Source organism: Otolemur garnettii, unplaced genomic scaffold (assembly GCF_000181295.1).
Source record: "Otolemur garnettii isolate 467f Iridium unplaced genomic scaffold, OtoGar3 scaffold00137, whole genome shotgun sequence".
Lineage (NCBI taxonomy): Eukaryota > Metazoa > Chordata > Mammalia > Primates > Galagidae > Otolemur > Otolemur garnettii.
Window position 1 is genome coordinate 748402 of NW_003852532.1, and position 13649 is coordinate 762050.

Below are 13649 nucleotides of genomic sequence, written 5' to 3' on the forward strand. Positions count from 1 at the left end.
CCTGCCACAATGATGGCTATTTTTTTGGTTGTAGCCGTCATTGTTGTTTGGCAGGCCTAGGCTGGATTCGAACCCACCACCTTAAGTGTATGTGGCTGGCGCCGTAGCCACTTAAGGCACAGGCGCTGAGCCCTCCTTAGAATTCTTTACAGAACATTTTAATTTTTGTTTTGAAGTTAGATATAACTTAAATTATTAAAATTTGGAAAAAAATAGATTTGATACATGAGCTCAAAAATAAGATAGTAAGCCAATATAAGTAACAATGGTATGTTATTAAATTAATCACTTAGAATTTTAGAATATCTTGCTGCCAACAATTACTGATAACATTTTATTACCAAATATAAAAATAATATGGCAAATGAGTTTATTAATCCTTTCATGCTTAGTGTATGATACCTAAGGTTTGTGTATTTTCTTTAAATAGTAGCTAATTGATAAAAACTGGACAAAAACAATATGTTCAATTATTAGAGGATTGGGTACCTTATTTTCAGATACATGATTGACTAAATAAAGCCTAATAGTTTTCCATTTCTACATTATAAAACCTTTTTATAACTTAGATTTCTATAAATTCTTGTTTGTTTTATTTATTTAGACAGAGTCACACTCTGTCCCCCAAGTTGGAGTGCAGTGGAATAATTACAGGTCACTGTAACTTTGAAATCCTGGGCTTAAGTGATCCTCCTGAGAGCTAGGACCATAGGCATGTGCTACCATATCCAGCTCATTAAAAAATTTTTTTTTGTAGAGCTGTAGTCTTGTCGTGGTGACAAGGCTAGCAGTCCTCCCATCTTGGCCCCCCAAAGTGCTGAGATTACAGGAGTGAGCCACCTCTTTTTTCGTGGCTTATAACTTCTTTATAAACTGCTCCAAGCCTTTTGTATCTAAAGGGTACTGTTTAAGATTTAAACATTTTAGGGCTTTTGGAAAAGACTATATACAAGCATATGTACAAAGCCTATATAATAAAAAATTAGAATATTTCTTAGCATATATGGTGCTTATTACATGGGAATTTTTAAAAAGTGTAAAATAGAATTGAGGAAACAATATTATATCTGGGGTCAATATCCTGGACCCAGACTACCTACAGACTACATTTAGAAACAAAATTATTACTACAGACAAGAAGTGTTTCTTTAGTAAATGTACTTGTCACTAATGTACTGGACTAGATAGCACAGGACATAGGAATAATAATCCCTTTCATTTCCTGAGCATGGACTTTGTGCTCCCCACTGTGCTAAGTACCTTACATGTATTAACCTCATATTTCATTTAATTCTTACAGTAACTGTGGAATAAAGGTAGTATCTTTATACCATTTTATAAGTGAGGAAATTTCTGAGTTTAAGTAACGTACCCAAGGTCACATTAAAGTCTTCAGCCTCAGGTGGTTTATAATGTGGAAGAGACAAGATATGTGAAGAAGTTACTATTAATAATAATTTTTAGATGACTGTTACAAATCAGCATAAAATTATATGGCATGCAGTTAACAAATGCATGAATTGAAAGGAGTGTCTATACTTCTAGAAACTTGAGTGATTAAATAATATGTGTTAATTGCTTAGCCTGGAACACAGTGCATGATGTGTTAATAATGATCATTGTTAATTCAGCTGTTAGTAATCATGAATGAATTTGGGTGTGTACAGAGAATGGGTGGGGTGAGGTGTCTAGTCTGTAAAGCCTAGAAAAAAATAGAATTGTGGACAGGTAGTAGTTTGTATAGCATAGTGATAGGAGGTAGGATTAGACTGGTAGATGGTAGCTTTATCTTAGAATAGTGGTTCTCAACCTTCCTAAACCTACGGCCCTTTAATACAGTTCCTGTGGATTGTGACCCACAGCTTGAGAACTGCTGTCTTAGAAGGCTTTGAATGTCACCCTGAAGTATAACATAGCTCTCTATCCTCTAAGTGGTTAAATCTATTCTATAGAATTTCTTCAACTTAAGTACTTTCTGGAACTTAAATCTGTAATGAACAGATTTTTTCATCTTTGGATGATTTTTTTTTTATATTAGGAAGTAGATACTTGCTTTTATTGAACCAAATGTGTCTCAGAGTAGATTCTGTTTATTGGACAAACTGAGTATAGCCTTGTTGAGTGAATTCATATGTCAGAGATTTAAGGATTGTTCTCACGCTTCTCTTGTGTGTTTTTTCATACTCTGGGCCAGTATTACCAGTCCCTCAACCAAACTTTATTAAGCTTGGCACTGAATTTCTACCATCTTGGCCATTCTCTTCTGAGTAAATTTATGTGATAACTCTCTTGGAATCAAATTTTAATTCTTTCAGATTACTCAACATTAAATGATGATAATTCAGATTCTATTGTTATTTCTAGATTATATAAGCTGTTTGTAATTTGACCATATTATATATATTCATGTTAAGTGCATATTCTGTACTTTAAAGTATGCTGAGCTCTTATATTCTTCCTTATTCATGCCTCATAGAAATCTCATGAGTAAAATATTATCACCAAAGCTTAGGTCAAGACTTAGAGAAATAAAATAATTTGTCATAAAACTTTTAAAGGATGCTCTTAGCCACTGTACTATAATGTTTGAGCACTGTTTCCACTAATGCTTTATTGAAAATTGTATTCAATATTCCCATTATATAAGCAATCTTCCACTTTTTATTTATGGTAAAAATACTAAAGTGTATAAACTTTTTATTGTATATGTTTTAACATCAAGCAAGTCTTAGTTTTTTTATTAAACTGATCAGAAATAATAAAAGGTGACGACTCTGTTATGCTTGAATTTGAGAAAACAAGAATAGAGAACAATATTTTAAAAAATATTCACGTATCTTTAATACAATGTTAGTGTCAGATGTGCCTTAAATCTACTCCCAGGTTTGATGTTTCACTAGAAGGACTTACAGCACACATAATTGTACTCATCACTGAGACTTATTACAACAACAGAATACACAGCAAAGTCGGCAGAGGGAAAAAGTGTATGGGACCAAGTCTGGAAGAAATGAGGCCCAAGTTTTCAATAGAGTCCGCTCCTGGTAGAGATACACATAGCATGCTTAACAGGTTATATCAAAATGTGTGAAGCAAAATGTGTGAAGTCTGTCTATCAAAGACGCTCACCAGAGACTAAGTACCCAAGGCTTTTACAAGGGGCTTGTTAAATAGGTACCCTGTGCCTAGTTTGTATTAAAATCCTGGACTCACAGAAGGAAAGCAGGTATTCAGCATAAGCCATGTTGTTTATATGAAGAATTTAGGCACAGCAGGCCACTGTTATCAGATAGAGAAAGTTCTATGTCACTGTAGAGAGCAGTTTGCCAGCCAAATTCCCAGATGCCAGTCAAGGGCCAGCACTGCAAGCAGGCCTTCTAAGGATGGGCTGTCTCAGCTACTATGTTAGGTATTACCTGAGATTTAAGAGGCACAGGGGAAATCAGGTACCTTGTTCAATAGCGTGGGCATGATAGAATTCAAAATTTCTTCTCATTGAAATAATCCCTACCTTAACAGTATAATGAAAGGTATTTATTTCACTGAGGTCATCAATATGGTACCCACCCTCTGTCAGTGCATTCCTCCTGGTGTTGCTTTCAGTTAGTAAAAGAATTGAGTTTCTGTGCGTGGAATTACTTAAGCAACCATGATTGAACAGCTAAGTAGTAGAAGTATTTTATTAATGTTGTATTTCACTTGATAGAAATAAGCACAGCTGTAGTATCGTATCATTTCAAAGCATATATTTTATAGTTTGGGCTACCTCAAATTATTTGGGGGGAGTGAGTAGGGGAAATGATGTAGCAATAAATATAAATAAAAAATGACTTGGTAATATAAGCCATATGATCTAAACAAAACTGAAACCAGTACAAATAAACAGCTCTTGTTAAGCAGATAACTGTTGAGGAAAGGTAATGGTAGTCTTAGGTCTTTTCTCTTGTATTATGAACACAGAACACTGGACATTCTCTCAGGCACAGAACGTTATCTCTTGTCTGTCACTGTGTGGTTGGTAATAGTGCAGCATGTGGTGTGTTGCAGGTGCTTAAATATTGATTGAATGAGTAAGTATGTGAATCAAGAGTAACTGGAGAGATGTCAGGGAAATTAAGTTCATAAAATACCAGAAGAATGTGGGAACGGCGAAACATGCCTGCCATTTCATGGAGATTATCAGGAAATCTCCAATAACTTGTTTTTGTTTTTGTTTGCAGTTTCTGGCCGAGGCTGGGTTTGAACCTGCCACCTCCGGCATATGGGGACTCCTATGAGTCATAGGCGCTGCCCCAATAACTTGTTGTTTTAACCTAGATGACTCTTTTGAAATGTTGAGATAGGAATAGGAAGGGGAAATTAGTCTATCATTTAAAGAAATCAGCTATTATAAGTTTTTTAATAGCCCAGTTTTTCGTGGTATAATTTCCAAAAATAAAGAACCAATTCAGTCTGACAGCTTTCCTTTCCTTTAGCCATGATTTTAGGTCATTGCTAGAGTACTACCTCTTTATCAAAACTCTTCCTTTGTTTTCTTCACAGTAGTGCTCAGGAGGCTTCTCCACAGTTCGCTTCCTCAGTGGCTTCCTCACGGAGCATGCCGGAAAGTGCAGAAGCCCCGGCCTCAGGCAGACCAGGGGTGGCCAGCCTCACAACCGCTGCCGCTTTCAAGCCTCTAGGATCCACCAGCGTTATCAAGTCACCGAGCTGGCAACGGCCAAACCAAGCAGGTAATCCAAAGAAATCTCTGATTTTTCCTAAGTGAGTGTAATTATAAAAACACATTCTGGGATGTATGATAGAGTTCACTGGTAAAACCCATTCTCTACCATCTAAGATTTGGAAAGAACTATGAAGAAGAGCTATGGATTTTTTTTTAAAATCTGAAGTGTGTCCTGGGTGGCACCTGTGGCTCAGTGGATGGGGCACCAGCCCTGTGTACCAAAAACCCGGCTCTGGCCAAACTGCAACCAAAAATAGCCGGGCATTGTGGCGGACACCCGTAGCCCCAGCTACTCTGGAGGCTGAGGCTAGAGAATTGCCTAAGCCCAGGAGTTGGAGGTTGCTATGAGCTGTGATGTCTCGGCATTCTACCAAGGGCTATAAAGTGAGACTGTGTTTCTAAAAATAATAAAAAAATAAAAATCTGAAGTGTATCCTAATCACTCTCTGTGTGCATTTGATACAATTACCATTTCCTATTCATAACTGTAGAATTTAACATTTCCTCTTTGTGCAGGTAACTCAGAAAGCATCTGTTGAATTGTAAATTCAGGGTCTTATTTCATAACAGACTCTATTGTTGGGAAGTTATCCTTGGAAATACAACATTTTTGTTTTGATGAAATGTACAAATAACTCCAGCAGATGCATTGGTTGCCACCAAACAATTATGGAAGAAGAATTATTTTTCTTTGATTTATGGAGCAGGAAGGGAACGACACCATACTAGAAAGAGAGCATTTGAAGGGGAGGATGAAACAATGTGGTCTGGCTGGAGGCCTGAGTTCTAATTCACTTCCACAAACAAGTACCCCATGTTTCCCCGAAAATAAGACACTGTCTTATATTTATTTTTTCTCAAGAAGACATACTAGGGCTTATTTTCAGGGGATTTTTTTTTTTGCAGTTTTTCTTTTGGCTGGGGGCTGGGTTTGAACCCACTACCTCCGGCATATGGTGCTGGCACCCTACTCCTATGAGCCACCTGCACAGGGAGAGCCAACCTGGTTAGTGGGGCTGGCACTAGTGATGCGTGAACTCCTTTCCCCTAGCCGTTCGCATGTGCACAATAGGATGCCTGCCACTGACGGCTCGGAGAAAGGAGCTGTGGCAGATAAAAGGTATTCTAGTCTTCCTTACCACTCCATGCCGAAATGCCTGGTGTGGCTATGCAGATACGCTGCATAGCCACGCTCATCACTAGGTTTTATTATCGGGGTAGGGCTTATATTTAACAAATGCATAGAAATCATGCTAGGGCTTATTTTGTGGGTAGGTCTTATTTTCAAGGAAACATGGTATAGCTTTAAATAGAGTTATTTAACCTCTTTGACCCTCAGTTTTCTGATCTGCAAAATGAAGGGAGACTAAATCATTTCCTGTTTCTCCCAGCATGAGCAAAGTTTATGATTACATAACAAAAGTGCCTCTTTTAATAGGAAGAGGGGATTATACTTAAATGTCCCTAATCCCCAACTCAGCCTTTATCTCTTTCTTTGTACTCTTTCTGGGTGATTTTGTCCAGGTTCCTTTTACTACCCAGCCATTGGCAATTTATAGTTTTCTGTCTCCTGAACTCCCTGTCCTCAAACCATTGACCTATTTGCTGTCTGCTGGTGGTACCTCAGAAGGAGCATGTCTGAAATGACGCTTTCCTATCTCTGGGAACTACACTCTCTCTCTCTCTGTGTAACTGACACCTAATGATTTCGGTTCTTGGTATTTTCCAGATTTCTTCCCTCTGTCATCAGAGCCATTCCCTTGTTTCAAGCCCTCTTCATGACAGATGACTTCTGATTTCTGGTCTCCTTTCTCACCCTTTCAGTCTGTCCTCCATAGTTCAGCAAGTCAACTTTCTAAACTCTGATTTGCCGTGTGACTCCCTTGGGAATGGATGCCTCTCTGTCTCCCACCATCCTTCATGTATCCTTTCAGACCTTTTGTACTTGGGCCCCTAAAAACTTCTAACCCTCATCTCTAGCTTCTGCCCAAGTTACAGTCTCTGCTTGGTTGCACTAAACCACCTTCAGTTTCTGAGACATGCCACATTTGCTTTTGAAAGTTCTCTTTCTCTGTGCAGAATGTAGTTCTTCACCTCATCAGTTTTGGGGAAAATGTTGATTGAATAAACAAGGGGCTACTTTTCAAAAGTGATTGCTTTAAGAATTATTCTTTAAGAATATTTTCGACATGGGTGGCACCTGTGGCTCAAGGAATAGGGTGCCAGCCCCATATACCAGGGGTGATGGGTTCAAGTCCGGCCCCAGCCAAAAAGGCAAAAAAAAGAGAATATTTTTGACATTTGTAAACATGGATTTTAGTTAATTTAATTAGAAATCCATCATTACTATATTTTCCACAGTGTTTAAATATGTATAAAGACACTAAATGAATTCCTTTATTATAAATAACTTCTCTTTTAAAAAAGCTATCATTTATACAGTTTACTTCATAGTCATATATGTTACTTGTTGCCTGTTTCAAAGAAGCTAGAAGCATTTGTGTTGTGTTGGAAAGAGGGCAAACTGTTGCATATGATGTAGAACAGCAGTCCTCAACCTTTTTGACACCAGGGACCAGTTTTTCCACAGACGAGGGGGTGGGGGAATCTGAGAGGAGGCGGAGCGCAGGTGGGGATGTGAGGGATGGGAGTGGCTGTAAGTACAGAGGGAACTCAGTTGCTAACTGCTGTGCAGCCGGGTTCCTAACGAGTCATGGACCAGTGCTGGTCTGAAGCTGGAGTTTGAGAACCACAAATCTAGACCATTTTAAAAGAGAGACTATTTATTGTTTTCAAAAATACTTAAAATATTCTGAGCAGTATCATTAGCCTCTGAAATTTCTGGACTGTTAATTGACTTAGCGTGACTTAGTCTCTCGAGAACATGCTGCTGAAGCACAGCTCCATACGCTTTGAGGTCTGGGTATTTACTTAAAGCTTACGTAGGATGATGGAGATTTGCTGTAATTATTGCATGTCTGAGTCTGAATACAGAGAGTCACTTTCGAAAAAATCCCTCTGGGCTGGTAACTGGAAGCTAACAAGAATGTTTTATGAAATAGCAAGGAGAAGACTAAAGTTTTGAAGCAGAGATACAGGGAGGGCACAACATATATGAAGGCAGAAAGCATATATATGGCTTTGGGAAGTTCAGGAATTTGTCAGAATACTGCCTTGCCTCTTAACGTGGAAAACAGAAATACAAATGAACGCGGAACTTGTGGAGAGCACTGTATAGCAAATTACCACAAGAGGGCAATGGAATGCTTTCCTCTCTGCATCTAATTTAATTTGTTAGACTCCTCAAAGCAGGCAAATAGTAGAAGCTTTAGTCATGGTTCGTATGGTTAGTACTTAAAACATTGTGGGTTTTTCTAGAAAATCTAAGTGAATGAAATAATTTAATAATGAGCAAAACTGTGACAGTACAGAACATTATCTCTTATATAACATTATAAAGCAATATTGTGAAATAAAATATGTTTTCCCATTATAGAGTCATGGTTGAATTACATCATAATACTTAGGTCAAATCATCAAATATTTGCTGAATTCCCGTTTTTGTTGCCCTAAGTGCTAAAAATCAGCATTTAATCAATTAATGTTATGTGAAGGTTACTTATTTTACATTATTTTGTGAAGTTAAAAATTAAATACAAAATTCTCAACCACCCAAATTCTTTTATTCTGCCCTACCCATATCATAGTTTAGAAACAATGACAAGAAAAAAACCCATCTCAGAATATATTCTGGTTTAGTCTTAGATAAGTAGCTTCAAAGGTACCTTATGTAAGGGAAAAGAATTATTTAGAAAGTGATAGCTCTGTCTCATTTTGGGATCTTTCCACAATCCACCTGTGAAAACAACATTACCAACCAAAGAGATGCGAAAGCTAGAAAGGGAAGTAGCGAGCTGGTTGGGCTTGGGGGAAGCACGCAGGCCGCGGGCCTTGCCCCTTCTCAGTTCAAACTTCCGAAGGCTTTCTTTCTCTTGATAATTCATAGCTGTGCTCTAGTGTTGGTGCAAAAGGGAACAAAAATTAGATTTGATTCCTGCCCCTGCATACAGATCACGAAAGAGCAAACGTTACCAGTGATCCATTTTAAAATTAAGTCATTCCTCAGTATCCCTAGGCTGTTAGTTCCAGGATCCCTGCAATATCAGTTTAAGGATGCTCAAGTCCCTGGTATAGACTAGCACAGTATTTGTGTTTAACCGGTGCATATCTCCTGTTACTTTAAATCACTTCTAGTTTACTTATACTGCCTAATATAATGTTGATATTATGTAAATTGTTATTATGAAATTGTATTTTTTATTCATATTATTTTTGCTTTGCCTTTTTTTTTCTTTTTTGTAGAGACAAAGTCTCACTTTATTGCCCTTGGTAGAGTGCCGTGGCGTCACTCAACTCACAGCAACCTCCAACTCTTGGGCTTAGGCGATTCTCTTGCCTCAGCCTCCCGAGTAGCTGGGACTACAGGCGCCTGCTGTAACACCTGGCTATTTTTTTGTTGCAGTTTGGCCTAGCCTGGGTTTGAACCCCCCACCCTTGGTATATGGGGCCAGTGCCCTACTAACTGAGCCACAGGCGCCATCCAGCTTTGCCTTTTTTATTAAATTTTCCATTTTTTTTCAATTCATGATTTGTTGAATTTGCAGATGCAGAATCCACAGACAGGTGGAGTGTGTATAAGTAGATATATGTAAGCATGTGCACTATTTATTTATACCCTGACCTTTAGGGTGTGAATTTCAGAAAGGTAGTGTTTTGGTGCAACATGCAAACACACATATATGTTTTGGGTCAGAAGGTAAAATGTGTTTCTTACTATGCTTTACAGTTTCAAAAAATGTGGAAAATCATTGATTGATTTTTTTTTTAAATATAGCATTTGTCAGAAGAAAGTCATAGAATTAAGTAAGTATTTTAGTCATGCTTTTGTCTATCGGGTGATGACTATTATAATTTTAAAGTGTAATAGTCAAAGTTAGTGGTAAAGTTAAAAACTAAATACAAAATCCTCTTTTTGTGCACTACAAAAAGACTGTGGTCAGAGAGTTGATTGAAATTTTAAGACCTACAGGTGTTTTCTTAGCCTGTCATATGTTTCTGTTACCTGCGCTGAAATTCTGACTTTACCTCTTGATCATTTCACTTGTGGTGTCATATAGCCTGTGTTACTTAGAAGTCTTTCAAGAGCACTGTAATGCTATATCATTGTCCATAAGTTTAGGAAGGAGGTGTGTATGTAACAGCATTATAGTTTAGATCGAATCATCAACTTTATCTCTGGTGTGTAGTTTAACACATACCACTACACACACAGGCTTGCCAATGACTGACAAAGCCATAAATATTTTAGGTTGCAAAATGTTCACAAGTTCTTAGTCTGGATATAAGTACTAAGATACAAGATAAATAAGAATGTAAACTCGTTTTATGTAAGCTAGCAATACTACTTCCTGCCTGTACTGTGTCTGGTAGTACTTGCATGATTACTCAAAGCAGTGCAATAGTCCCTTTATAAACATGTGTTTGAATCTAGAAAAGCATATAGAATATATATTTTATATATATATGTATATATGTGTGTATATATTATATTTCTTGTGAATTTGGTATTTTTACTATTAAAAATTTAATCCGAATTTATTGTATCTCTGTCTAATAGATTTTTATGCTCAAATCGTTCATATTATATACAGTTAAGTGGTTTGACAGAAACGTAAAAATATGTTCCTATGTTTATGTAAGTGACCTAATTTTGTATGTAATTTTTCCCCTTAGATTCTGTTTAAATTATGGTTGCCAGATTAGGTAAATTCAGTTCACTAAATACAAACATATGTATAATATATTACTATCTTGCCAGACATAATCAAATAGCTTTTAAAATGAGCTTTCATATGTTGGAACATACCAGTTTTCTAACTTTCTAATTGATACATAAAATGCGAATGATTAGTTCATTAGAGTATAAGCAATGCCTTTTTAGATCAAGACCCATTGTTCATAAAAATAAGTTTTCTGACCAGTGGTGACCCTGAAAAACAGGAATGCCTCCTCTTGGGGTATGAATTCCAGAAGGTTTCTATTTTAGGGAGTCTCCAATTTGTTTAGCTATAAAAATAAGAATCTTTAAAGTGTTCTATATCATTGTTGTGAAGATCAAATGATATATACTATAAGTGCCTGGCACTTAAAGGACACTCACAAAAGGTTACATCTCTGTCTCTTTATTCTGTTTCATGACAGTATTAATAACTTACACTATTAACATCCAAAAAATGTTTTCCTGTGACTTCTCTGCTTGAAAATATTTTTGGACTCGTGCCACCCCCAGGTGAAATGTTACCTTCCTGTGGGGCATTTGTTCCTCTTAGAACCTGGGGCCAGCCTTCTCCAGCCTCATCTCATAATACCGTCCTCACGTGTTCCCTCTTCTCCACTCACGCAAAGTCCACAGCGTGTACCATTTCTTTTCTCCGACACCTGTGGGCTTCAAGCCACTACTCCTTTTATTGGAAATGCTTTCCATCACTTCTGCCCCTGACAGACTTCCACGTACCCTTAAGAATAGCTCTCAGCTCCTTTGGGAAGCTTTCTTGAGCCCTCTAGTTTAGACTTACCCTTTTATTCTCGATGTTTCTGAAAAATTTTGATAGTGTCTTTATTATAACATTGATTATGTTCATCTTAATTAGTTACGTGGGTATCTTTTGCCATTGATTTTGCTCTTTTTTTAAGGACAGGGACCAAGTCTTACTCAGCTTTGTTTCCTAGCACCTACCTAAACAAGCCTCAGCACAGTTCATAGTCCTCAGTAAACGTCATTGAGTGAGTGAGTGGGTGGATAGGTCAGCTTGTCTTAATTTGGACATCTTAATAAGATTTGAAGGATATACAGTTTCTTTGCCAGGATATTTTTCTGTTCTCTTCTCAAACTTGAACTCCCACAGCAGTCATTGAACAAAGGTGGAAGCACTGACTGCCAAAGGCTGCTATTAAAAAATGAGTGTGTTGCTCAAGAAAAAGGGGACTCCGCTCTGCATGCAGCCTTAAACTCCCCAAAGAAGGAAAAGTTATGAACATAAACAGTGCAATAGCTAGTGTTGTGTTATTTATTTATAGAAATTTAAAAAATAACATTTCTAAAGTTTTCTAGTAGGAATTTTTTCCTCAAAAAATGAAGATTTTATTACACATAAGGAACCAAGCAGTGAAGTGTAGATAGAATATTAGGATGTGAAAGCACCTGTTTTGTCACTGTGTACGAATTAGCTTAGATGCAGAGTACTGATGTATAACATAGAAGTCAGCAAAAAAGAAAAAGCACAAAAAAGAGTTAAGTCAGATTATAAGGCCCAGGTATGGATGTCTAGATTGGTGGAAAGAAGAGAGAGAGAAGTGCATAAGCTCCGAAGATACAATCTTGAGGTAGCATATGTATTGGTTTGTTTTGAAGTCCTTTTTTATATAGGGAAAAAATTTTAATGTTTGTGCCTAATACAGAATCACATGTAGTGAACACATTTTTAAGTAGAGGCCAAGTTGGAGAAGAAACAACATGTACAAAACCTCTGGAAGAGGGCAGCGCCTGTGGCTCAAGGAGTAGGGTGCCGGCCCCATATACTGCGGGTGGCAGGTTCAAGCCCAGCCCTGGCCAAAAAAAAAAAAAAAAAAAAAAAAAACACACCTCTGGACGCATTTGGCTCCTTGAGGGAAGGGTGAGTAGTTCAGTATATTCAAGACTGTCTAGTGGCCAGAGAGAAAGCTGGATGGATTAATCGAGACGCTGAATATAAGAGCATGGACTTAATGATGAAAGGAACCTAATTAAAAGATTTGTAAGCTGGAAGTAGCAAAATCAGGTTTGCATTATTAAAAGGTCATTACAGTATTATGACTTTGGTGTAGAGATTAAAATTGAAGTCCTGGAAACCATTTAAGAAGTTGAGATAGTCCAATCTAGAGATGATGATAATGGGAATGCTGCCCTGCGCAGTGGCAGTGATTCTGAGAGAAGAGCATGGCGAGGGAACTGTCTGTGGGGTAGTCAGACTCCAACCTGACTGGGACGCCACTTTTGACCACTGCTTTACCAGGGAGCTTGATTCTCAGTAGAGCACTTACGCATTCTCTGTTAAAACAGTGGTAGAAGGCTGTGTTTGGAGGAACTATACTTGGTTCTGGCAAGGTAGGCTGTGGCACAGAAAATTGGTTAAATGTGTCTTTGTAGAGTTTTTAAGATAAAGTTTATTGATTGCATCCCGTATTATACTTGCGTAGTGACTTGCAGTATAGCTGCTCTGTTGGTGCAGCTTTTCCCCAGGTGAGTGCACGCGAACATTGTCTAAAGGCCGACTCTGTTTCAGTTGTTCACAGCTGCACCTGTGAGATGGGTGACCTTGGCAGCATCCTCATTGCATTGTTTACCTGTGCAGGAAACATTTTACTACATGAAAAGCCAGAAATTTCTTCTGACACAAAAGAAGAGAAACTCTGTTGGTCAAAAATTAAATAATTAAATAATTCATGTCATTATTTGTATGTAGTTCAGAAAGTCATAGGCCTTTATAATTTTTCATTACAGTAATTCTCATTTCAAAATGATTTTTAGAGCATCTGTGGTTAAGCTCAATAACTGTATTAACATTATGACATATTTAATAAGTAACATAATTCATTGCTCAAAAAACATTGAGCTACACACCTAATATCTAATCACATTTTCTATGGAAAACAATGTCACTTTATTTCAGAATCATTAAATTAAAATAAAAATCTTTGGTATATTTTCTTTCACAGTCGTCAGTGTTGTCTAGCTGTGCAGAAGTTTTTGTTTGCTGTTTTCATTAGCAGTTCTCATAACGTATTAGAAAGCCACCTTCACGCTTGCTTTAGCTGTACGTACACACCA

General features: G+C 37.5%; 1 protein-coding gene across 2 annotated transcripts in view; it reads left to right on the forward strand.

Moving 5' to 3' along the window:
* Positions 1-13649, forward strand: part of PDLIM5 (PDZ and LIM domain 5) — a 136569-nt gene that overhangs the window by 84420 nt on the left and 38500 nt on the right. For both annotated transcript variants that reach the window (XM_003798491.3, XM_023518394.1), the window contains exon 6: positions 4543-4730. In XM_003798491.3, the coding sequence (XP_003798539.2) occupies positions 4543-4730 (188 nt within the window). The remainder of the gene's footprint in view (positions 1-4542; positions 4731-13649) is intronic.